The sequence below is a fragment of the Neofelis nebulosa genome, chromosome 9 (assembly GCF_028018385.1).
Source record: "Neofelis nebulosa isolate mNeoNeb1 chromosome 9, mNeoNeb1.pri, whole genome shotgun sequence".
NCBI lineage: Eukaryota > Metazoa > Chordata > Mammalia > Carnivora > Felidae > Neofelis > Neofelis nebulosa.
The window spans coordinates 118,517,520-118,541,508 of record NC_080790.1 but is presented as its reverse complement, the minus strand read 5'-3'; the positions used below and the strand labels follow the sequence as shown (position 1 = coordinate 118,541,508).

The 23,989-nt window shown below is 50.0% G+C and overlaps 1 protein-coding gene across 16 annotated transcripts in view; it reads right to left on the bottom strand.

Annotated features, from left to right (window-relative positions):
- The window catches only part of EPB41L1 (erythrocyte membrane protein band 4.1 like 1), a 55,766-nt gene extending 32,119 nt beyond the window's left edge, over nt 1-23,647 (bottom strand). For 13 of the 16 annotated variants that reach the window (XM_058685481.1, XM_058685482.1, XM_058685483.1 and 10 more), the window contains exons 1-13: nt 23,457-23,647; nt 22,030-22,194; nt 19,978-20,082; nt 19,339-19,381; nt 15,730-15,805; nt 12,697-12,915; nt 10,252-10,339; nt 9,615-9,767; nt 8,138-8,235; nt 7,743-7,918; nt 4,903-5,051; nt 3,965-4,000; nt 1,347-1,529 (exon numbers count right to left, since the gene is read on the bottom strand). In XM_058685481.1, the coding sequence (XP_058541464.1) occupies nt 1,347-1,529; nt 3,965-4,000; nt 4,903-5,051; nt 7,743-7,918; nt 8,138-8,235; nt 9,615-9,767; nt 10,252-10,339; nt 12,697-12,915; nt 15,730-15,805; nt 19,339-19,381; nt 19,978-20,082; nt 22,030-22,194; nt 23,457-23,633 (1,668 nt within the window). In that variant the 5' untranslated portion in view covers nt 23,634-23,647. The remainder of the gene's footprint in view (nt 1-1,346; nt 1,530-3,964; nt 4,001-4,902; nt 5,052-7,742; nt 7,919-8,137; nt 8,236-9,614; nt 9,768-10,251; nt 10,340-12,696; nt 12,916-15,729; nt 15,806-19,338; nt 19,382-19,977; nt 20,083-22,029; nt 22,195-23,456) is intronic. The other 3 variants (XM_058685489.1, XM_058685486.1, XM_058685487.1) reach the window with 1 other exon arrangement.
- Nucleotides 23,648-23,989: the final 342 nt, after the last annotated feature.

Here is a 23,989-nt window from a genome sequence, read left to right as displayed (position 1 = left end):
TGGGGAGTGCTAATTCAATCAAATGTTTACTTATTAGATCATGACTGCATCACCAATTTTCAAAGCATTAGAGAGCAGTACATTCACAGTGGACTCTATCCTGGTCTTCACAAGATTTGGTCTTGCTCTCAGGCAGCTTTGATTTAATAGCAGATACAATGGCCTGAGACACAAGAAAATCAGGGTCTGGTCCCTCTTCTATCAGCTATGACACTGAACAAGTACTTCCATTCTGGGCCTCAGTGCCCCATCTGTAAAGAGATGACCGCAAGTAGGTTGAGAGTCCTTCCAACTTTAAAAGGGGTTCTGATTTGAAATTAGCCCCAGGACTCTCGAAATGAAATAGTAAGTAACTCCTACTGAGCATCTAGGGACTCTACCAGTACCTCCATGGTTGATTTTCCTGGCTCCTCACAACATTCCTCTGAAGTAGGTACTTTTATTATCTCTACCTAATGGAAGCTCAGAGAGGTTAAGTAACAAGCCCAGAGTCATCTAGCTAGCAGGAAATCAGAGTCAGAATTCAAACCCAGGTGGTGTAAGTCTAGATCTCTTGGGTTTGAGACAAGTAAGCAGCAGTGCTAGAGAGAAAACACCTAAGTATAAATGGGGGTTAAATATTGCCAAGATTTTGCAGTGCTAAAAATAATAGCTGGGATTATAAATACAGGAATTCTCAAGGTCCTATCTTTATCTCTTTTTTATTTGAGAAAACATCCCATGTTTTCCACTCTGAAAGACAGGTGGGTGTGGGATCCTTTTCTGAAGCAAGAGGCGCAGGTCTGATTTTTTTGGAGGATTCGTTCCCTCTAGTGGGCTCCAAGGATCCTTCCAGGAGGGAACACCCCCCCCACACATACACACACACCCCACACACACACAGCCCATCTGTGTTTTCACAACAGGCGCTAAAGGATCTGGTTACTGGATACAACTACTGGGATTCTCAAAGTTTAGTGTGCATGAAAATCACCTGGGGCACTTGTTTAAAGTGCTGATTCCAAGGCTCTATCTCCAAATATTCTGATTCTGTCGGTCTGACATGGAGCCCCAGAACCTACATTCCTAATAAACACCCCTCTCCATTGTACTCCAGCTGATGGAAGGGGAATACACCAAGCCACAGCGTCTTCTGAGTTTTTCAAGGTCGTCCCTGGGGCCCAAGGATTCCAAGATATAGTGAATTTGTCTTTCCCAGCCTACCCCCACCCCCATCCCCATCAGCACCTTGTGCAGCAACTCGAGGAGGCATACAGGTGAGAAGGATGAGTGTAAGTCAGTGCAGAGCAACCTTCCCAACCCTCTTTACCCAAAGCCCCTGTTGAGGGGTTCAGCGTGAGACCTACCTCATTGGCTTTCTCAGGAGTGCCCTTGGGGGAGGGGGAGGCGGGCGAGGAGGGCAGCCTGCGCTCCCGTTCCCAGTCTCGATCCCGGTGGATCAGTTTGCTGTTGGGTTCCTTCAGGGTCCTCTTGAGCTCGTTTATGCTGGCCTGGTGCTTGAGCAAGACATCTTCTGGCTTGTCTAAGAACTAGGGGTGGATGGAGAGGGCAGTGGGTGTTAGAGGAATAACTCCAAGCAGGGGATGCAGGGCACGGTGCAAATGGTAACCATGGTGGTCGCTGCCCTACATCAGCAAGGTGATTCCCATCCAGAACTCCGTCTCACCCTCACTGAACCCCATGAACCAAGCGGGGCAGACATGATTAGCCCTGACAGGTGCACAAAGCACTTAAGATTAAAAAGAGGATCAAAAGGCACTTAAGATTAAGAAGAGGAGGCTTCTGGCCAAGCACCACCTTTTCTTTCCCTTTGCCTGGTTCCTGGCCTCAGAACCAGCAAGGTAACTCAAATCCCATAAGATGGGGTGAGTTTCCACTGGTGCTGTGCACCAAGTCTCAACTGGGCATGGAGGTGACTTTCTTCTGGTTACAACCAAGGCACAGTGAGAACTGGCCAACCCCGTTCACTGGGCTGCTCTGGTCCACTCCCTGGCCTCTGGGGCACCTGGTCCCTTCCGGCCAAGACTTGGACCATTGTGCTTAGCAGGACCCTCAGTCTAGGCCCCTCTTAGCCCAACAGGTGAGTTCCTCAGGCCCTAGGGGGCTTAGCATGCAGATACTCCTTAAGCCAGAGATACCCAGAAAAAATGAGCCACAGGAGCCAGGAAAAGATTGTGTTCAGCATTCTCTACTGTGAGCCACTACTTTTCCTAATCACCCAGGATTTTCTGGATACCTGGTGGATACCAACTCCTCAAGAGCAGACAGGGTAAGATATGGCTAGATAGACAAAGTAGGGTGCTGTGGGTATTCAAGAGATTAGGAGAAATGGAGACCAGGAAGAAGAGAGGTAAGGCTGGGCACAAGAACTGATCTGGGTATAGCTGGAGTTTTAGACGTGTCCCCCATTAAACTGCCAAGTTTGAGCTCAAGCCAGTGCAGCATGATAGAGTAATCCACCTCAAGGTCAAGTGAGGATCAGCCTTTGCACAGGAGCCAGTAGGCCTACTTTTAGGGGTGGGCTGTTAGCTCAAGCATCTTTATCTGCAAGGCTGTTTTAGGATTCATGTCAACTCAATTCAGGACAAGAGATGAACAATCTCAGCTTATTATAAAGTCAGATCAGCTGATTCTGAAAGAATTACCTGGAAGGCAAGCTTGCCCTTGGACAAGGCTAAAATCTTCCCCTGGGCTTATCTCTGGCATCCAAGGATCCACTATGATTGACTCATGAGTTATCTCAGGAAGGAAATTGATGCCACTGAGGCTTCTGTTTTCCCTCCAGACATCTGTCTGTAAGGAAAGAACCCTCTGTCTGTACTATCCCTTCCTGAGCTGAACTGTCTCAGAACAATGTTTGAGAAGTCAAACCCGACAGGGTTTGCACAAAGCAGTGGGCTATGAGCTGCAATGGACCCAAGATGTGGCTTGTGACCTATCCTGAACCTGCCACACTGGCTCTGTGGGCACATAGCATTCCTGAAGACGAGAGAGAGGGAGCAGTGGAACCCTGCGATCCTTGATTAGGGTTAAGGGCTTTGGGGAAACCTAGTCCACATGTCTTGCTGTGCAGATGGGGGACTGGGGCCTCCAGCGGCTTACCCATGACCCTCAGAGAGTCAGGATGAAACCCAGTTTGTGGGACACCAAGGCCAGTCTCTTACACCCCAGCCCCTGTCCTCTCCCTCAGGGCCTACAACAGACTGGCTTCTAGAATAGTACAGTTTCAGATGAAGAGTTGGGGATTGTGTGAAAGGAAAGGTGAAGTCCTTAACACAGAGGAGTAAGTCCAAAGAAGCAACGGAAGGGAGAAGGAAGAGGAGAGAGAAGAGAAAAGAAGAGGCTCTCCATAGAGCTGGAGCAGCAAGCTCCACCCAGAGGGAGGGAAGCTGGAGTGTGAGAAGGCCAGAAGCATCCTGAGGCTCCTCCCTCCCCACCCCACCCACATTCCCACATCTGGTTGTCAACAGATACAAAAAGAAGCTTGGGGGGAGGACACAGAGGACACAGAGGAGGTGGAGGCATGACCAAACAGTGGTATGGAGGAGATGAGTCTAAGGAAGGGTTCGGGTGGGGGTGGGGGAGATGAGACCAACAAAAGCATGGAATGGACTGGAAGAGCTGGCGGACACAGGCCGGATGATCAGCAGTTGGAAAGCAAGCATGGGGTGGTAGGAAGAGGCAGAGTGTGAGGCTAGGTAGGAGGGAGGGGGAAGCAGTTGGTTAGGGGGTAGTCTGAGCAAGGAGCTGGATTGTGGAGGGAGAGAAGGAAGGGTGGTTGGGGAGGGAGAGGGGGCAGGAGGAGGGAGGAGCTGTAGTGGGGGGAGGAGTATGGCCGAGGAACAGAGGCAAAGCTGAAGCTGCGATGGTACCAGGACATAAGCCTGGGGTGGACTATGGGATGGTGACAAATGAGCTGGGGATACGAATGGCTGGGTGAGTGGTGACAGGTCCCATGCAGTACCTCCTGCTTGTGTCTTGGCGTGGTTTCCTGCTCCGGCTAGCGAGAGGCGGGAGAAGGAGAAGGAACCGGCAGGGTCAGTAAAGCAAATGGATTAGAGGCACCGCAATGGCCCCTGGCCAGGTCTGGTGCAGCAGGTAGCCCAGAGGGTTCTTTCCTGAGGAGCAGGGGCCAGGGAAGCTGGTGGGCCACCCAAGGGGCAGCAAGGTAGCCAAAGGTGTGGGGTGTGAGGCAGGGTGCTGGCCCGGGGAGGTGAAGAAGGGGGTGGGAGGACTGGGGACAAAGCAGGCAGTCACACTCAGTAAACAGGACATGAGGGCTCTGGGCATTCATGCTTCTTGCCATCAGCATGTATGTTCAGGGGCCTGTGCTCCAAGCTACAACTGCATGACGGAAATACGCTATACCCATGTGTGCACATGCCCGTGTGCATGCTTCTTGCATGTCTGGGTGCATGACCCTACTGTGAGAGGGGTAAAAAACTGTGAGTGAATGCATGCCCACCGGAGGCCATGCGTGCCTGCAGGAGTGTGTGCACAAGTGTGTGGGAAATGCATGGGGCAGCAGGAGGGGACATAATTGAACCTCATCCTTGTGAAGGCCTACAGGGACACCCCATCATGCTCTGGGGAGGAAGGGGCCATGCAAACCCAAATCACAGTCAAAGGGGCAAATTAGGAGTGGGCAAGGGGAGGCTGAAGTCCTCTAGGGGACAGAGTGCCCCTGTGGGGAAGCAGGACAAAAGGAGGGGAAGGGGGCAGCGTGCCTACCACCCAACACCAGGGGATGTCAAGGTATTGGGCAAGGCCCTGTCCATGGTGCATCCCATAATGAGGGTGCTCGGCCACAGCTGGAAATACCTCAAGGCCAAGACCGAGGCTAGACCCAGAATCAGCCTCCTGATCCCCAGGTCAGAGGGTATGAGAAAGTCAGGCTCCTACCTTTAGCTCCTTGATCTTGGTGGGAGTCCTGACCTCTCCCTCCTCGGCCTCTGACCGCCTACCCCCAGACTCGCCATCCTCCTCTTGCTTGTCACCATCGGGTCCTGCGTCATGGTTCTCACTAACCGAGGCTGGGCGGGAGAACTCCGCTAAAATGGGCAGAGATGGCCAGGTGGCCTTGTGAGACCTCTCCCAGGGGGACGGACAGGGAGCCAGCCCTGCCAACCGCCCAACCATGGTTGGAGTGGAGCACAGACATCCACATCTCCAACAGGTCAGGGATAAGTACAGGGAGGTAGCCTTGTCCAGTCATGAGGATGGTACGAAGCAGAGCTGCCTCCCAGCCCCAGACCCCCTCCTGACTTCTATGGCACTAGAGCCCAGGTTTAATTCTCAAATCCATCTCTTCTTGGCTGTGTGACCTTGGGTAAGTTATACAACCTCTCTGGGCCTCAGTTTCCTCATCTATAAACAATACTTATTTCAGACAGCTGAGGGGAGGAATGAATAAACTAATGTGTGTAAATACTTAGAAGACAGACTGGCACAGAGTGAGCCAATTCAACCAATGTTGGACCACAAATGTTGATGTTTTTGTTGTGGCGGTTGTGACAGAATACTCACTTGACCATTATTTGGCAATACATAGATATTGTGAGATTAGCTTTTACTACTGAAAGCTAAAGTCCTGAGATTTGCAAATAATTTAGCCTCTTTATAAATTAGGGAAAGTTCAGAGGGATCCCTGCAATAACATCTTTCTCACTCACTGGCATTCCAAAGTACTTTTCTGAACAGGAAAGAAAGGGATGGAATTAGAGGCTTTACACTAGGCACTGGACATAATCCAGACTATGCCCATGGATTATGTCTTGGTGGGAAACAATGCCTGGAAAACACTGAATTGAAATGCCCATGGCACCGATTATCCTTGGGGCTGGCCTAAATTAAAGAGAATAATTATTCTTTCTATTCATATATACTCACTTCGCAAAGTGCCCTTTTATGCACACCATCTCATCTGATCTGCACAATCCTCTGTGTTGATGGCTAGAATGGGAATCACTTTCCTCATTTTACAAAAGATAAATTGAGACTCTGAGAGGGGAAAGTTCCCACTGGTGACCTTTCAGTGAATCAGGACAAAGACCTAGGTCTCCTGGTTTAGAGTTCAGCCTTCTGGACCTCCAGAGGGATGTAGGAGAGGATGAGCCTCACCAGATCTAGACCAATCTTTGCTGCCCTGCACAATCTGGGCTTCATGTAGGAAGCTGCAGGGGAAAATAAAGGGACTGTACTTTCCCTTTGCATAAATGTTAGCTCTCAACCCTTAGCTCTCCTCCCACTCAAGGAGAAGAAGGAGCTTCCTCAGCCTCAAATGGACCTTTGAAAAACTTCATGTCCTCTGAACATGGTCAGGGAGTCCTGGGAAAGGTCTCACTTCATACTGCAGGAAAAGTATCAGACTCTCCTGATCACCTGGAAAACTCCTAGGTATCCTTCAAAACCCTGCCCAGTTGTCACCCTCCCTGCAAAGCCCTTTCTGCCCCTCCTAGACAGAATTAATCCCTCTCTCCTATATTCTGTTTTGTGCTCTGTATTCTGTATATACTTCTCCCATGGCTTGAATCACATTATATGCTTACAAACCTAGCATTCTATGGGCTCCTCCAAGGAAAGGGTCATACTTATTCTAATACTTGCAAAATATTTGTTGAGCAGAACTGGCTTGCCTAGAGCAGAACTAACTACCCCAGTGTGTCCTGGGAATAACCACTGTTCCCCCAGGCAAGTCCCCACCCCTTACCGTAACCTATCCTCTGCAAACCTAAAAGCAATAATAATTTATTATTGCTACAACAAACAATAAACCATTATTGGGTATAATTTATTAGGTCCTTCTATGTGCCAGGAACTTTTTGAGGGGTTGTAGAGGCATGACCATATTTAGTTCTCTCTATAACACAACTAAGTATGTATTACTTATTTTGAAGAAGAGGAAATAGGCACAGGGCAGTTAAGTTGCTCTAGACCTTCCAGCCATTCATATATGGATATTTATGACCACTTCCTGGCCTGCAGAGCAGCTGGTGAGTACGAAGGCTGAGATTTGAACTCAGGTCTGCCTAACTGAATCTCCCCAATGCCCATGTGGCCTCTGAACCTCTCCTACAAACTTCAGTGTGCATATCCTGGGGAGAGTCCTTGGCCAAGGCCCAGGAATCTTCATGTTTAACCAGCTTACAGGTGATTCTCTTGCAGGTGGTCTGTGGGCCATGTTTTGAGAAGCCCTGGTCGGCTGGATACAGGACAATGTAGGGCCAATTCTCACTGATATTAAGGGCACCTGTCAGCCCAACAGGAATAGGGCAGTGGAGAGCACCATGTGGTTAGATGTCGATCAGTTCACTGGAACGAAAAGAATGACCGAGAACAACCAACCCCTCAGCCTCCCTCAGGTAAGGCATCACCAGTCACATTGCACATTGCAGTCACAATATACCATTCTCCTCGGCTGACAGTCTGTGAATCACTAAGCATCATGGGTGGGGGGCCAGAAAACCATATGGCTGAACCTGCATCCCCAAAAGGCCACGACTCCGGGAAGTTGCGGGAAGTCCAGAGAGTGGCAACATCATATTCCAGTGAGAGTGATGCTGTAGCCTAGGCGAAACCACCAGGAGCTGCCCAGGTGCATGCAGCAGGGTCTCGGGCCACCAGGCCTGCTGCAAATCAATGTGTGAGGTGTCCACCACTATCACTGCTCATTCTGCAAAAGCCGGTGTGGCCTCACTTCCCACTAAATGCCACCCCTCTCCCATCTCCCATTTGGGGCATACCTCCATCAAGGCTGCGGGACATGGTGTACCGTTTGCTGGAGGAACGCTCAAAGAAGGGCGCGGGCCGATCAATGAGGGCGCTGGCCTGGCGGGTCTGTGCCTGGGTCCTCCCACTATACCGGAACTTGGAGCCCATCACCAGGAAGCCCTTGGGTGGGGGCTCAGGTGACACCAGCCTGCAGTGGAGTGAGGTGAGGAGGGGGATCAGACCTACGCTGTCAGGCCCAAGGCTAGACCACAGCTGGCCTTTCATCCCACTGTCCCACAAGCTACAAGTCAAGGTGGTCCATAACAGGAGAGACTTGGGTAAAGGGGCTTTCACGGAGTCCCTCCTAGTTCCTTCTCCTGCTTCCCGCCCCCCCTCACAGAGCATACGACCCCAGGGTCAGGCTCACCGGAAGAATGTGTGGTGCTCGATGCAGACCTTCCACAGCCTCTTGGCTGACCGGTGGTTTGGGAGTTTAAAGCCAATTGTGCTCTCAAACTGCTCATACTACGAAACCAAAGAGAGTGGGTTAGAAGCAAGGCCTGGGCTCTCGTGCTGCTGGTCCGTGCTTTCTGAACCTCTTCTCAGGCATGTGTGACTCTAGCCTGTTCATTCATTTACTCAATAAAGTGGACTGAACCCTTACTCTGTGACAAGTCCTAAGCAACAGAGACAGCATGGTGACCAAGACAGAAGATTCTTGGGGACAGGGAAGGGGGATGCTCTGGTAACAAATTAGTAAACAAAACCACTTTAGACGCTGATGAGGGAATGAACAGAGATGTGTGATGTGACAGAATACCTGGGCAGGTGTGGGGATCAGGATCTGTCCTAGAAAGGGTGATCTGGGAATGCCCTCTAAACAAGCGATCTTTGAGCAGACATCTGAAGGATGGGAAAGGAACCCACTATGTGAGAGAGAATTTCAGGTAGAGAGAACATCAAAAGCAAAAGACTGGAGGCAGGAAAGATCTTGGCTCATTCCAGGATGTCAGGTAAGGCCAAAGGGGCTGGAGCACAGTGCACATGGGACAGAGATACATGGGAGAGGTAAGTGGCCACACCTGGAGTTCAGAAAGTAGCCCATGAGCCAGAGAGCTCTTGAAAGATTTAAGGTGGGAGAGTGAGCGGGGAGGGAGGGGGGTAGTAGTAATCTCATTGCATCAGACATGACCTGATGAAAGGGACTTTTGAGCTCTTTTTGGCAGTTATGAGAAAAATGGCCTGAAGGCACAATGGAGGCAGGGGGACCAGTGAGAAGTACCTTGTAGAAATGTAGGTGAGAGATGGTGGCTGTTGGTGACTGGTACAGTGGAGAAAGACAGAAGCAGATGGGTTTGCATTTACTTGAGAGGTAGAAACAAATGGACTTTTTTGATGGGTGAGGTATAGAGGTTGAACATATACACGTTTGTGTGTGTGTATGTGTGTGTGTGTGTGTGTGGTCACGTATTTTGGTATGTGTACATACTTGAATATTTCATGTAAGCAAATACATGGATATGGATGGCCAGGTACTCATTGATCTGTGTAACTTGAATATATGTGGTTATCTTTATGTGTGCTCCCGTGTTTGTGTGTTATGTCTGTGTGTAAATGATGTTTGCATGTAGGCACATACATAAGGCATGAAGTCTTTTGTTTAAAGTAGGCTTCATGCCCAATATGGGACTTGAACTCTCGACCCTGAGATCAAGAATCGGATGCTCTACTGACTGAGCCACCCAAGGTATGAAGTCTATGTAGAGAATCCCAGAAGAAGAGTGTTCTTTCCTTACTCAGGACCCATGTATACTAAGTAGGAAAAACCCAGGCTCAGATGTCAGGGTCTTCTCTCCATTCTAGCCAATTCCAGTGAGAAGAAGGGGTTCCCAAGGCAGGCTCACCTCCCCAGGCCGGATCTTGATATAGAAGTTACTCCTTTTATAGGAGATCTTGAGAATCTTGGGCCAGGCGAAGCGGTTGATTCTCAGCCGGTCCCGGTAGATAAGCAGGCCATTGGCACAGACTCCCAACATGATGTCAATGCCCTCGGAGTCCTGCGTGAGTAGACACCATCAAATGGCAGGCCTGGAGTCCACACCTGCCATCCGGCCTGAAACCCCTTCCTGAGCTCTGCTTCTAAGAGACTCCGGGACCAGGGTTAGAGCCTACATGCTGGAGCCCCTGACCCACCCCACACAGTCATTCACTCCATTCATTCATTCATTCTGTCATTTATACACCCAGTTGCTTTTTTGATCATTCTCTCTGTCACTTACTTAATCATTCATTCACCAGAAAACATGGAGTGATACATATGTGGTACCAGGCCAAGCTCTACGTGGTACAAACAGGTTCATAAGTAAATATAATATGAGAAAGGATTATGGAACTTTGAGGAATGAGAAATAAGAATATAAAAGGATTCAGGTTGGAGGGAACACAGGGTCTGGCACACCAAGCCCTCTGGAAGCACCAGGGACACCAACACACATACACACACCCCCCAGATGCTAGGCGGACCCTGGGACCCAGCAGTACCTTGGCATGGTGCAGGTCTACTCCATACATGGAAAGCTTCTTGGCGTTCTCTAAGAAGTGGATTTCTGCTTCTCCTGGAGTCATGCCCCTAAGAGAAAGAACATGATCACAGACAGCCATGGAAAAGGCCCAGGCCTAAGTCCTGCTGGCTGAAGGTGGCTGTGATCAGAACCTGTGATTCTAGGAAGACAAATGTACTGGAGTGGGCATATGACTAGGCCTCGCCCAGTCCCTCCCCTCTGCTCTCAGTGCAAGATGGTGCACCCCCAGCCCCGGCTTCAGCCACCCAATCCCTTCCTGTTGCCAAAGCTCAGGTCTGGTCTTGTCTCCTCTGGGAAGTATTCAAGGGATGAGGTGGGAGTCGGGATTTCTGCTTTAATCTGCCACTGAGTTAAATGTGAGCCATAAATTCTGCTTCTCCTTGACTGAAGAGCCATTGTGGAAGACAGTGTTCATTATAATCACCCAGGGGCTCCTAAATTATCACCCCCATAAGATATTTCTCTCTGAACTTTGTATCAGCAACCACTTCATCTCCCCTGAGAAGCAGGTGCACGTTCTCCTTTCGGAAAAGAAAGTTATGTAATCCATCAAGTTCCTTCTTTGCTTTGGCTGCCAGGAAACTACATTTTCTATTTAGTCACGGCTAACATTTATTGAGCACTACATGCTGGTTAATGTTCCAAACGCTTCACGTGTATGAACTCACTGAACCCTCGTAACAATTCTGTAAGGTATGTCTTACCATTATTCCCACTATATTTATAGAGAACCCAGCACAGAGAACTCAAATAACTCGCCTCAGGCCACACAAACTATTAAGCAGCAAAGTCAGGATCTGAGTCCAGACAATGTGGCTCCAGAGTCTGTGCTCCTTCCGAATCCTTCACTTACATCTGTCTCCTATCCCCTGGGCCTCAGTTTCCTCTGCTCTGTCTACCTCAGTGAACTGCTGTGTGAGATGCCTGGACACTAGATGTCCAGGTGCTTTAAGTCAAAAGAGCTGTAAAAGCTGAAGGGGTGGCTATTAGCATTTCTCCAGCCTATATTTGAGCTTCTTTCTCTGAATCATTAGGACTTTCACAAATCCCTAACACATCTTGTTACCTATGACAGGAATGACAGACGGTGGGGGCAGGCAGGCCGTCCGTCGCTCCCTATTCCTGAGCCCAGGCAGACACCGCTAACCAATGCGGTTTCAGTATCCTGCTGAACATAATACAGTAGCAGCCACTACTACCCAGAGTTGGTGTGCAAGTCTCTGAGAGACGCACTTGCCACTCTGGACCTAGCACTCCATCACACTCCAATGGCCTTTCCTCCCCCTGTACACATTCCCTCCACATCCGGTCCTAGGCCTCCTCTCCAGATGCAGCCCCCTGGAGACAATTCACCTGATTCCTCCCATCCTCCTTAGCAATAAGGTAATATCACCATACCCTGCCCCCCCCCCCACACACACACATACACAGCACTTCATGGCTTACAATGCGCTTCACATCATTTATCAAATTAGGTTCCCATAACAACCCTGGACTTGGAGCTCAAAGCACTTCCAGCTTAAAGGACCCTAGAGGCCATTTAGTTCTAGGTGATTCCCCCCAGGGGTGGTACCAACCTCACAGCAGCATTTGGAAATGGGGGAGGGGGCATTTGGTTGTTAGATGACTAAGAAGGTGTTATGGGCATTTGATGCCTGTAGCCCAGGGATGCCAAACATCCTGCACAATGAATTCTCCTGCCCCAAATACCAACAGTTGAGACACACAGATAATCTAAATCCATACATGTGCAAGTGAAAGATGGGGCTGCTAAGTTAAACAGCCAGCTGCACAATGACCCATCTAGTTAACCATCATCTAACTCCTAGAACAAGGTGCTTTCCATTGCACAACTATTCAACCCCTAAAATCACAGAGAGCAACAGTTAAGTATGTGGCATGTCTGTAATGTGTGCCATTTAGTCCCCCAACAACACCACAAGGCAGCTTCTATTAGCACTCAAACTGAACAGATGAGGAAACTAAAGCATAGGGAAGTGAAGTGACCTGTCTAGATCCCCTGGCTAGAAAGTGGCACAGCGAGAACATGAACCCAGGCAGTCCAGCTTCGGAGTGCAAACTTTTGAACTTTACACCAAGACTGAGACATCAGGACACAGGAAAGTTTTGCTTATCTCCAGCTGGAAGATAAAGAGACTGATCCTCCGAGGCCACAGACAGGGAATTATCATACCCACAAGAAAAGCTTATGAACTTGAGGTCCCAAGAGGTCATTTATGGTCACACTGCTAGTTCCTACCATTCCCATTTGATAAAGTCCCAGTGGGATGAGATGATTTGCTCTCGGATACACCTTGAGTCAGGGGCAGAGCCAGGCGGGGTACTTACAGCGCAGCATCTGGGGCCCTAGCTAACAGCTGAGGAGCCAGGGGAGACCCCTCACCTGTACGTCTTGTGCAGCTCCATGATCCTCTCCTCCAGCTCCCGGGTCTGGTTGGGGGCAAAACGGAGCTCACTGACATAGTTGCCTACGTGCTCCTCAGCATCATAGTCACCCAGCTCAGCCTGCACAGCGTAGGAGCCCAGCAGGGCATGTGTGACGAAGGAGCAGGGCAGCCGGCCCGTGATGATGTCCGCCCGCAGCTGCAGGCACAGGTAGTATCTGGAGATAGGGGAGAGTGGCCATGGGCATGGGCCCCACCCCCTCCCTAGACACCCCCAGCACAGAGGCCCATCTGCCCATCAGAACCAAACTGATCAACACTCGGTTCAGCAGAAAAGGGATGCTCCTAGACACTGGCATTTCAGGCGCTGATACTTTGGGTGTGTCCTAAAAGGATGGTTTTGTACCATTTTGCGTGCCTTTAAATATTTTGTTAATTTCTAACTTCGAGGGACTTTTCCCTACTGTGGGAACATTAAATTTCTAACTTATTTTGAAGCTAAATACTCTGCTGGTTGACCATTTTTTAAATTTTATCTATTTTTAATCCTGCAATTAATATATTCTTATTGTGGAACAGATGTAAACTTTCTTGTTTTGTCAATGTTTTTTTTAAATTTATTTTGAGAGAGGGGAGAGAATGCACGTGTGTGTGCAAGTGGGGGGAGGGGCAGAGATCCAGGGGAGAGAGAATCTCAAGCAGGCTCCATGCTGCCACCACTGAGCCCAGCACGGGGTGTGATCTCACAAACCGTGAGATCATGACCTGAGCCAAAACCGAGAGTCAGATGCTTAACCGACTGAGCCACCCAGGTGCCCCTGCAGATGTACACTTTCAAGATAATTCTAAATTTCTTCTTGATGTCTATTCTCAGCCCTAATCCCCTCCCCCAGAGATCACCCCTATTATCTGTGTGGTGCTCTAGATTTTCTTCCTCCGTGGACATACAGAAATCCGCGTGTTTTGATTCATGGGTCTTTTTAACATGTACATGGTATCAAATGATACATCTAATTCTACAGCTTGCTTTTTCAAACCCAACTACGTGCCCAGGGCCCTTCCCAGATCAGCACAAACGACCTGACCTCATTCATTTCAACTTCTGCACCGCATTCCACAGCCAGGACAAACCTGTCTGCCAATGTTTTCTCAAAACTTTTTATTTTGCCTCCAGCTGTAAGTGAATTGTCTAAAAACAAATTGTTTTAAAAGAAACATTTCCAACCATAAGGCTATGGTTTTTTATAACTTTATGCACACTTGGATGATTTTACAGTTTTTAGGTCCATTTTAAACAATTTTTTTATTGCTTTTTCAGTTATTGCATTAAAAAAATGTTTCAGTTCATTCTCAGGCAGTGATGCCTCCTTGCCCATTTTGCCATGTTTCACCATTGTTTGCAATCATCTATTGCTTTTCCTTTTAAGTGGCTTTTACTCGTATAATTTTTACTGCTCCATGACATTATTTTGCAGTCTGAACTGAAGCTCTGACACAAAGTATGTGCGGCCTCAGTGTGCACTCAGGGCCAAGGCATAGGCTCAGAATCAGTAGTAGCTCAAACATCACGGGCACCAAGTGTGGGCCTAAAGGCATTTTTGTTCAAGTCTAAAAATTAGAAAATCACTGCCACTCTGACCAATATTTCATTTCATTTTGTCATTCTGACCAGTTTATTTTGAGCCGGAATATTTTTTACTAAACCAGCTGCTACTACTATCCCATTCCCTGAGGTCTTCCATGCCAAGCAGGGCTAGTTTCTCTCCTGGTGTCCCTAGAAGCCCAATGCCCCGGGTCTGGCACAAAGAGGAGAGATATTAGCGGGTAAGACCAGAGGAATGGGGACTAAGCTGGTCTACAACCCTCAGCCCTCTTGGAAATGGAATTGAGACCTTGTTGCTGAATCTTGGTCCCAAGATGACCTCAGGGCTTAGAGCAGGGCTAATGAGGCCAAGACTTCAGGTCTGATCTATCCCAGGGACATCTGTATTATCTCCCAAGGCCACAGTTGGCATTGTGCCTGTGGCCCATTACTTGGCAAACAGGCAGCCAATATTAAGAAGAGACCCAATGGGAGAGAGAGGCTGGCTTAGTAGCCCCTCCTCTCTGCTCTAAGAATAACTCCAAGCCATCATCTTATTATTGTTGGGAGTATGGGGCCCAGCACATGGATAACACAACCCCAGGATATCATGAAGTGAGATATCATGAGTTCCTCTTTGGAAAGGGCTTAGATAAAGAGAAGGGTCTCTACCTGTTCTGATTCCAGAGGTGGGATGAACCCCCATAGAAGTTCTCATTCTGAAAAATGCTTTGTACCCCACTTCTAATCTTTAAGCCACGTGATCTACTGGCCCTGAGGCACAATGAGATTGTACATACAATCCATGTTCACTCCAGCAGCCCAGGCTTGCCTCCATGGGGCAGGGGGATCATGTCTCATTTGACCCCTACATGCCTGACATGCGCACAGGGCAGCACATGGGACCAAATCCCTATGGGCAAAGGCACCTGTGCTCTACTCCTGCCTTATCTCCAAAGTCAAAAATGGTGGTCCACCCAGAACATCAGCCTTCAGATGTGTTTGGCTTGTCCCATCCAGAGATGGCCTCTATCATGATTTTTAGAAGTTTGAATTAGCTGCTAACATTTGAAATTTGTGGATTTTCACTCTCAAATCTCTAGCTTCACTTCAACAGTTCCCACATGGCACTGATTTCTGGGGCTAACAGCAATTGTTTTAGATGGTGTGTGCCCTCTTGAATTTCAATTTCAGTCAGTGAAATGGGTCCCAATGCTGCTTGGGATGCTTCCCTCTCTAAAGCTGAGGGTGCGCTACCACTGCCTACTGTGTTTGCATCACTTTTTCTTGCACTGAGTCAGCTTCTTTTGTTGATGCTGTCTGCCTGGACTTGCTACAGGCATCTCAGTTTGCAACTGCCACATCATCACTGCCCCATGTCTACCAGGGCCGGGTGCCTTTGTTCCTAATCACATGGCCAGCACACCCACCCCCTCTCTGCTGCCCTCACCTTGTGATGTCTTCTGTCAGCTGGGCAGGATCAGGGGGGTAGAACTTGACCGTGAAGGCAAAACTCCAGGGGCTGCCTAAGAGGAGAAGATAGGGGAACAATCAGAGAGGCCCCATCACCCCAGTGGGTGCCCCAGATGCATCACACTATGGGCAATTTCTCAAAATTTTCTCATATCTATAACTTCAGGACAATCTAATCAGGAAGACTGGAATATTATTCCCACTTGAAAGATGAGGAGACTGAAGCTCAGGTTGAAAGACTCGTGAAACAGCAATGGGAAGGAAGGTAGAAAGAAAGAAGAGCAGTGGTGCATGTCAATCCTACTGGGAATCACAAACATCACTTCAGGAAACCTTGCAGCAACTCCTATGAGAAAGTCTTATGATTATCTCCATTTTGCAAATGAGGACACTGAGGCCCAGTCAGTAAAGTGGCCAGCCCAAGGTCACTCAGCTAAGAAACAGAAATGCTAGGGCTCAGACCCAATCCTCCTAGCTCCAGAGCCCATGCTCCCTCCTCCACATCAAAGTCTATACCATTGGATGTTAATGGGAAGAAAACAAATCATATCAAATGGGTTCCCTCACTGTGGACTTCTCAGAGCCCTCACTCTGCTGTTGTCAATTGCACCCCTCAAGAGGACATGCATTTAGGGGTTTCCCAAACTTATTTGACCTGCTGTGTCCATTTCTCATAGGGCATCCTGCCATATTACTGTTCCTAGGAACCCCCTTCATAAGACTGCCCTGTGCCAGGTTGGCTCCACATCGGATGGCAGAACGGGGTCGTTAGCAAGACCTAAAAGGCAAGCAGAACGAGCAGAAAGTAGCAAAGGGCTTTTCACGGGATAAATGTTAAACTCCACACTGAGATACAACCAATCAGTGGTACACAAATAGGCAGAGAGAGAAATAAAGGCTGAGGTTTTAGCTGGAAACAAGCTCCCCAAGCCAGGAAAAGGGATGACCACTTAAGAGAGAGGAGGCCTTGGAGGAAGGCTACTATCTAGAACAATGGGCAGCTCACTCCTGGGACAATGTGAGAAAGCAAGGCCCATCCAAGGTAGGACCATGGTCACAAAGGACTGGAGGCCATGCCATTACCACCATCCTTGTCCCTGTGATCCTCACCATCTTCCCCAAAAAGCTGTAATGTCTCCAGCGCTTACTAAGTGCCGGTCACTTTGCTTGCTTGTCCATGCACATATAGGAGTTCGAGCTTCATAATGATCCTGAGGTAAATTTTTTTTTTAATTTTTTAATGTTTTATTTATTTTTGAAAGAAAGAGACAAATGGAGGGGGAGGGAGGAGGGGCAGAAAGGGGGACGGGGGGAAGAGCAGAAAGAGAGAGATACAGAATCTGAGCCAGGCTCCAGGCTCTGAGCTGTCAGCACAGAGCCTGATGCAGGGCTCTAACCCATGAACCGTGAGATCGTGACCTGAACCAAAGTCGGACGCTTAACCGACTGAGCCACCCAGGCGCCCTAAACTTTTGTTTTTATAGATGAAGATTCTAAGAGAGTAAGTCACTCTCCTAGGGTCACTGAGCTAGTCAGTGGTACAGAACTGGGATGTAAGCTCTAGTCACCTGACCCTGGAACCCACAGCTAAAGCGGCCTCAAGGAGAACAATCCCCGTCTCAGGAATAATAGTAGTAGCAGTAGTAGTAATAATAGTAATAACGACAGATAATATGTACTAGATGCTTCTAGGTGCAGGCACCATTCCAGGTGTTGTACACATGATAGCTCATTTACCCTGCACAACAACCCTAAAGATAAGTCCTATCATTATCCCCGCTTTACAAGTGAGGAGACTGAGGCACAGAACAACTGAATAACACAAGAAGTAGCGTTGAAGTCAGGATTCAAATCCAGTCAGTCTGGCTTCCAGTGTCTGTCTTTCAACCATCACACCAAACTACCTCAGGGAAGCACCTACTATGTGCCAGGTGCTGTCCACATGTAACCGACACCTCGCCTTGTGAGGCATGAACCCTAATCCACTTGCCAAGGAGAGACAGAAGCCCAGAGAGGTACCCAGAGAGATTTTAGGAGGAAATATACCCAGCTCTGAAGCCCAAGACACAAGGACCCACGGTGCTGCCTTCAGGAGGCTGAGGGGCTGAGCAAGAAAATGGTGGGGCGCCTCACTGGCTCGGTCAGTGGAACATGAGACTCTCAATCTCAGGTTTGTGGGTTCAAATCCCACATTGGGTGTAGGGATTACTTAAAAATCTTAAAAAAAAAATTGTTCTATGAGGGCCCCAGAAGGCAGAACAAAGATGAATGGGTAGAAGTCCCAGGGGTAGGGATGGAGACTCTGGCTCTACTGAAGGAGGCAGAACTGCTCCTCCATGACCTGAGATGGTCACAAGCAGCAGCCATTCACGAGGCCTGGGCCGTGCTGGCCAGGGCTGCAGAGACAGGGGACCGACTGACTCCCTGCTCTGGGGAAAGATGCTGAGCTCCAACGATTCTGTCTTCTGCCTCTCCTTTCCAAGCTCCCGGTCCTCCTCAAACACTGCACACTTGGCTGCATGTACATGTTCCAATTCTTGCAGGCATGAGAGGCAGGCCTCCCAGCTGGGTTGGGACTCCTAGGGACAGCCCGAAGCCCAGGCCTAGGACCCTGTCAGCCCCAGAGGAGCATGCTTCGTCTGTGTGCCTGCGTCTTTGTCTTCAACTGACAGGAGCCTACAGGAAGAATCCCTCCAGCCCCTCCCGGAGAGTCAGCTGGCATCCCTGGGCCCAGCTGCCTGCTGTCATGGCAACAGGCTCTGCTTTCCAGCCCCGGGGACCAGGGAGTCCAAGCACAGCCAAGGGGGAGGAGCTCCCAGTGGAGGCATCTCTGCTTCTAGGCTCCAGGTCTCCACCTACTGCGTGCCCCCTGGCTGAGCACCTACTTCCTCCCTTCTGCCATTAGAAGGTTGCTCCACCCCTCCCAATATGCCCTTCCTCTCTGAGCCAGAAAGGACAGGTTGTCTCTTCGCCCCAGGCCTTGAAAAGAGAGCAGGATGGTGTTGGGAGGCCAGGGCTAAAGACCTGGATTGGCCAATAGTTCACTCTGCGACCTTAGGTAAGCAACTGCCTCTCTCTGGGCCTCAGCCATCTATCATTAAATACAGAAGATGGCCCAGACCAGGGCAGGCCTAGCTTTTCCCTAACATGTTAACTCCCATCAGTTGGCCGTGGTCTGCAGTGTTGTGTGGATGAGGATTGAGGATTCTGAGCTGAGTCAAGGGTCACCAATCATAGAAGTTTACACCAGCCTTGGACAGGAGGGAAGCTGTTTTCAGGCCATCAATGTGTCCCCTTATCCTAGATGATTCTGCAGGTCCCTTCTAGGCCTATCACCCTGAATGCATCTATGATTCCTCTGCTAACCTGCTGTGCAACTCTAGATGGTCATTTCTCTTGTGCCTGCCTCGGGTTTTCATTTATAAGGCAATGCCGGGCCTTCCCAAGATGTGCTGTGCAGCACAAATGAACTCATGGTTCCGGATCCTTTTCCCCAAGTAGGAGAGAGCAGCACAGCTGGAGTCCCTGCTGCCTGGAGACCCCACCCGCCCTTCCACAACATCCCCAACCATGATAAGCCACTCACTCCGAATCTGCTTTTTGATTTCCTTGGAGGGGTCCAGCCAGTTCTGAAAGAGAAGATAGGGTTCTTTAGAGAGAAGATGGGGGAGAGGGCCAGACAGGGCTAGGAGACAGAGACATCCCGAAATAGCCTGTTAGCACCCTGGTGGGGAACACCCTTCCCGGACTGAGCAGTCTGGGCCCTTTGGAGCTGGAAAGTGAGGGAACGAGATCTCCATTCACCACCGGGCTTGGGACCCTGGATCCATGGCTGGCGTTGCTCTGAGGCAGCAGGGTGGGCAGGTCCCTGCAGCTGCAGTGGGACAGGTGGAAAGGAAGAAAACTCAGATAGGAGCCTCCCAAGGTGGGGAAGAGGTGCCGGGGTAAGTGTCTCAGGTCCCCCAGGAAGCCAGGCCATGGCTCTCCAGGTATGCATCTGGGGGGTCACTTGCAGGTCCCCAAGAAAGGACTTGGTGGGAGGGGTAGAGACAGAGAACTGAGGCAGAAAGGGCTGGCTGAACCTTGGGTGCATGCAAATGGAAGGCACTTAATGAGAAGCTAAGGACTGATGGAAGGAGTGGGATGCAGGCAGGACTATGGGGGCCTAAAAGAAGAGGTCCCCACCCCCACCCCCGCACAGCACCCTGCTTGCCAGCACAGGTACCTTCTGGCTATCAGCATCACAGAAGGTCAGGCCGAAGTAGTCCTTCTCCAGGAGGTTGAGGTGCTCACAGACCAGGTCAAACAGCACCTGGCCCCGGCCATGTTTCTGAAGAAGAGAGCAGAGTCGCCACGAGGCCAGGACACACCTCAAGGGGGGGGTCCCACCAGGGCAGGCTTGGAAACCCCAAGAGCCTTCCGGCATCTGAAGACGATCTCAGCACTCCCACCACCCATTTGACTCTGCTCCCCGAGTCCTACTGGATCCTGTGACACTAATGCCCAGCTCACCAACTGCCTTCTTCCAAGCCCTGCTGGGTTTCTCCTAGACCTTAGGCTGGCTTTGGGGAGTGGGGGTGGGGGTGACTGATTCCTCTTCCTTTGAGATTAAGAGAAGGAGGCTAACTTTGACCCAAGGAACAGAAAAGCCAAAAGTCCAAGCTGTGGTTGTAAGAGGAAGAGAAAAACCACCTGAAATACAAGGGACACAGGCAGGGGAGAAGGGAAGGGTCTAGGACTCAGGGTCACAGTGTGACTCTCCTTCCCTGACCCTCCCCTTACACTAAGTCTGAGTGACATCCAGGGCAGCCCAGCCTGGAATGCCACCCTCCACCCAGGCAGCAAGTAAGGTTTTTATAGGGGCTCCTGGGGCCTACAGAAGCCTCAGCTGGGAGCAGCAAGATTAGAGCCACCTTCTCCCGCACTCCCACACAGCCAGGCTCAGTACCTCGCTGAACCACTGTCTGGGCCTGAGGATTCAGCAGGACAAAGCCCAGAACCTGACTGGGTACTCCAAACCCACAGATGAGCACCAGTAAAAGGATTACAGGCTGGGAGAACATGAATCAGTCACTATTCAAAGAGGGAGGGGACTCCAGAGAGAGGGTGAGGTCCCTGAACTGTCTGGCTAGGTCACCAGGGGACTGGGACTGGGCCTAACTCTGGAGAGTAGTTTGGGGAAGCTAAGGGATTCCTGAGTCTGGAAGAGTCCTTCGGATAGAATGGACCTGGCCTCAGCCAAACCCTCCATGCCCTCCTGGGACAAGCTGAAACTGCATCTTGGGCCAGTGTGGGTAGGAGAGAACAGGCGGAATATATCCCTTTCTTTTGCCCAGGAATAGGCAAGATGTTCACCTTGTAATCCTTCTATAGAAGAAATAAACATTAAACAAACAAACAAATAAATACAAAACAACCCTGCAGAGAAAAGGGACCCAGTCTACCAGGGCCCAGAAATAAGCCATGTCCCTTAAGACCGGGGGCACTGGACAGAAAGGGAGGTGGTTCCTGTAACTCTCAGCAGTAAGGCCACTCTCTGGACTCTTTCATACACATGGAGAGAGCCAGGAATGGTGCCCAGACTGGGGTGGACCCTCTAAGGGGATGAGTGAGAGCTCAGAATTAGGATGGGAGTCCTAGCCTATACAGGAAAGGGAGATGACAAATGTGGGGCCAGGAAGGCTGATCCCAGACAGGAGGTGTCTGCCCCACCCACCCACTGTGGGACAGGATCATGCCACACAGTTTCTACATGGCCTAGGTGAGGAAGTCCTTCTATGGGCAGCCTCTCCATGTCTGGGGGACACCTATACCATGGAACCTTCAAGTGACCAGTCTGTCCTGGTGCCCTGGAGAGGGGCATTCACAAAGGAAGACCCCTCCCTCCACCCAATAAAAACATAAAAATGACTCTAGTTGAAACACCAGTGTCTGCTAGGTGAGACTGAAGAGCCCAGTCCACAGGCCTACTGGCCCTTGGATGGGGACTCCTTGCCAAAGTACAGCCCCTCCCCGCCACCCACAGAGCTGTTTTCTGGCGCCAGCCCTGTGCCTCGTCTAATTCTATTTGCAATTGTAACGGCCCTCTCTGGGCCTCGGTGCCACCATCTGTACAAAGGAGGGCTGGCCAGGTCATCTCTCCAGGATGCTGCAGTCGGTCCAGGACTCCATGAAGAATGGATGCTCTGTGGCTTGGCCCAGGCTGAGGGCACACAGAAGCTCACCCTGGCTCTGGGGCCAGTCGGCTGGGGTAGGGCATGTGGTGTGTGCTCCCTACCTCCACCTCACACTCGTACTCAGAGGCATCAAGCAGGGTGACTCGGCAGATGGCACTCTTGTACTTCTTGGCAATCTTCTGGGGTGATTTCTGGGCTCTGCTGGGCGTGGTCCTCTCTGACAGGCCATCAGCCTCCCCATAGCCCTTCTCCTCCATGTCTAGGCTCTGTAGGTCCAACCAGGGGAAAAGTCTGGTCAGTGAGCTCGAGACCACAGCCTTTCATCCAAAAGAGACACAATAACAATGCAGCAGCTGGGGCTAAGATGGCCCCCAAAATGAGAGCTACTGCCCTCCAAGACCCCCAGGGTGGCCAGTAGCTATGGCAGGTATACGCAGGAGGAGAGCCAGAGCTACTATATGCAACAGAGTAGGCTCATGGAAAGGGTCCACTTCTTCGGGTAGAGGGAGGCATCCCACAGAACCAAAGCCGGTGACCAGGGCTGCCCTATCTCCCTAAAATAGCATGTGAGTTATCAGAGCAACCATCTGGTCTCCTCCTTATCAGACTGTCACTGGTCTAGCATGAGGCTGAGAGCTTGTGGACTGACCTAATGGAGGGAAGGGCCTGCCAGCCAGGCCTAACTGCCACCAATGCCCTCAGTGACCTTGGCCAAGTTCCTACCCTCTTGGCCTGTTGTGAATGAAGGGGGGTGTGAATTCGACAGCTAGGTGATTCAGTAGGTCCCCTGTCCCTTCAGGGTAATGGATTTTGCTCTGGGGTTATACTGGGCTTGCCAGGCTAGAATGGACAGGTCCAGAGAATAGGAAAATAAGGTTGAAAGAACACAAGTTTTGGAAATCAGATCTAGGTTTTACGTCCACCCGTCACCCAGCAACATGACCTTGAGTAACTCACATCATCTGCTGAACCACCATTTCCCCAAGTGTAAAATATGGCAATTAATATTATTCTCTTAGGGGTGTCTGGCTGGCTCAATCGGTAGAGCATATGACTCTTGATCTCAGAGTCATGAGTTCAAGCCCCATGTTGGGTGTAGTGCTAACTTAATTAAAATATATGTATTATATGTGTGTGTGTATATATGTATGTGTGTATATATATATGTATGTATATATATGTATATGTATTTGTGTGTATATATATATATCTGTGTGCGTGTATATATATATATATACATATATGTGAATATATATATGTATATGTGTGTGTGTGTATGTATATGTATATGTATATGTGTGTGTATATATATACATATATATATATATATGTATACATATATACACACATACACTCTCTGTAGGTTTGGGAGAATTAAATATAAAAGTGAACACGATGCCCCTAGCACAGTGCTTGGAACGTAGCGGGTCAGTAATAAATCTCAGTTTCCTTCTTCCCTCCCCACTAAGAACTGGCTCTGGATTCCTGTTGGGCAGGAAGAGGGATACCCATGCTCTCAGGCACACACCTGTTCAGCAGGCCGAGTGTCCTGCTGGGGCGGGTGCTTCTCATTGGAGTTGGCCTCGGGGTGGCCGTGGCCTGCAGGGGTCACAGGGGTGGTCGCCGCAGCGGCTGCCTCAGGCTGCTGTGGGGTCTCCTCCTGAGCCTTCTTCACCTCAGAATCCGGGCCTGTCTCTGTTGTCATGGTGACCAGCACACCTGCATTTGCATGAAGGAGAGCACATGACAGGGGAAAGGGGCAGCGATGGTGTGACAGAATAGAGAGAGGGGGACAGGAACCACATGCAGAGAAAGACAGATGGAGACAAATGGACAAAGAGCCACAGAGAGAAGGAAGGAGGGAGGCAGGAAGAGACAGAGGAAGTGGGGATGGGAAGAGAGCAGAAGTCAGGGGTTACTGGCCGCAGCTGAGGTCACAGACCCCCTCCCACTCTAGCAACCATATAGCTCCTCAGGGACTCCTCCTGCCTCTTGGCCCAGTTCTGGAAGGGGGCCCTTCTTCAGGGCAATGAAGAGTCTCTCCAGGGAACCCCGCTCTGC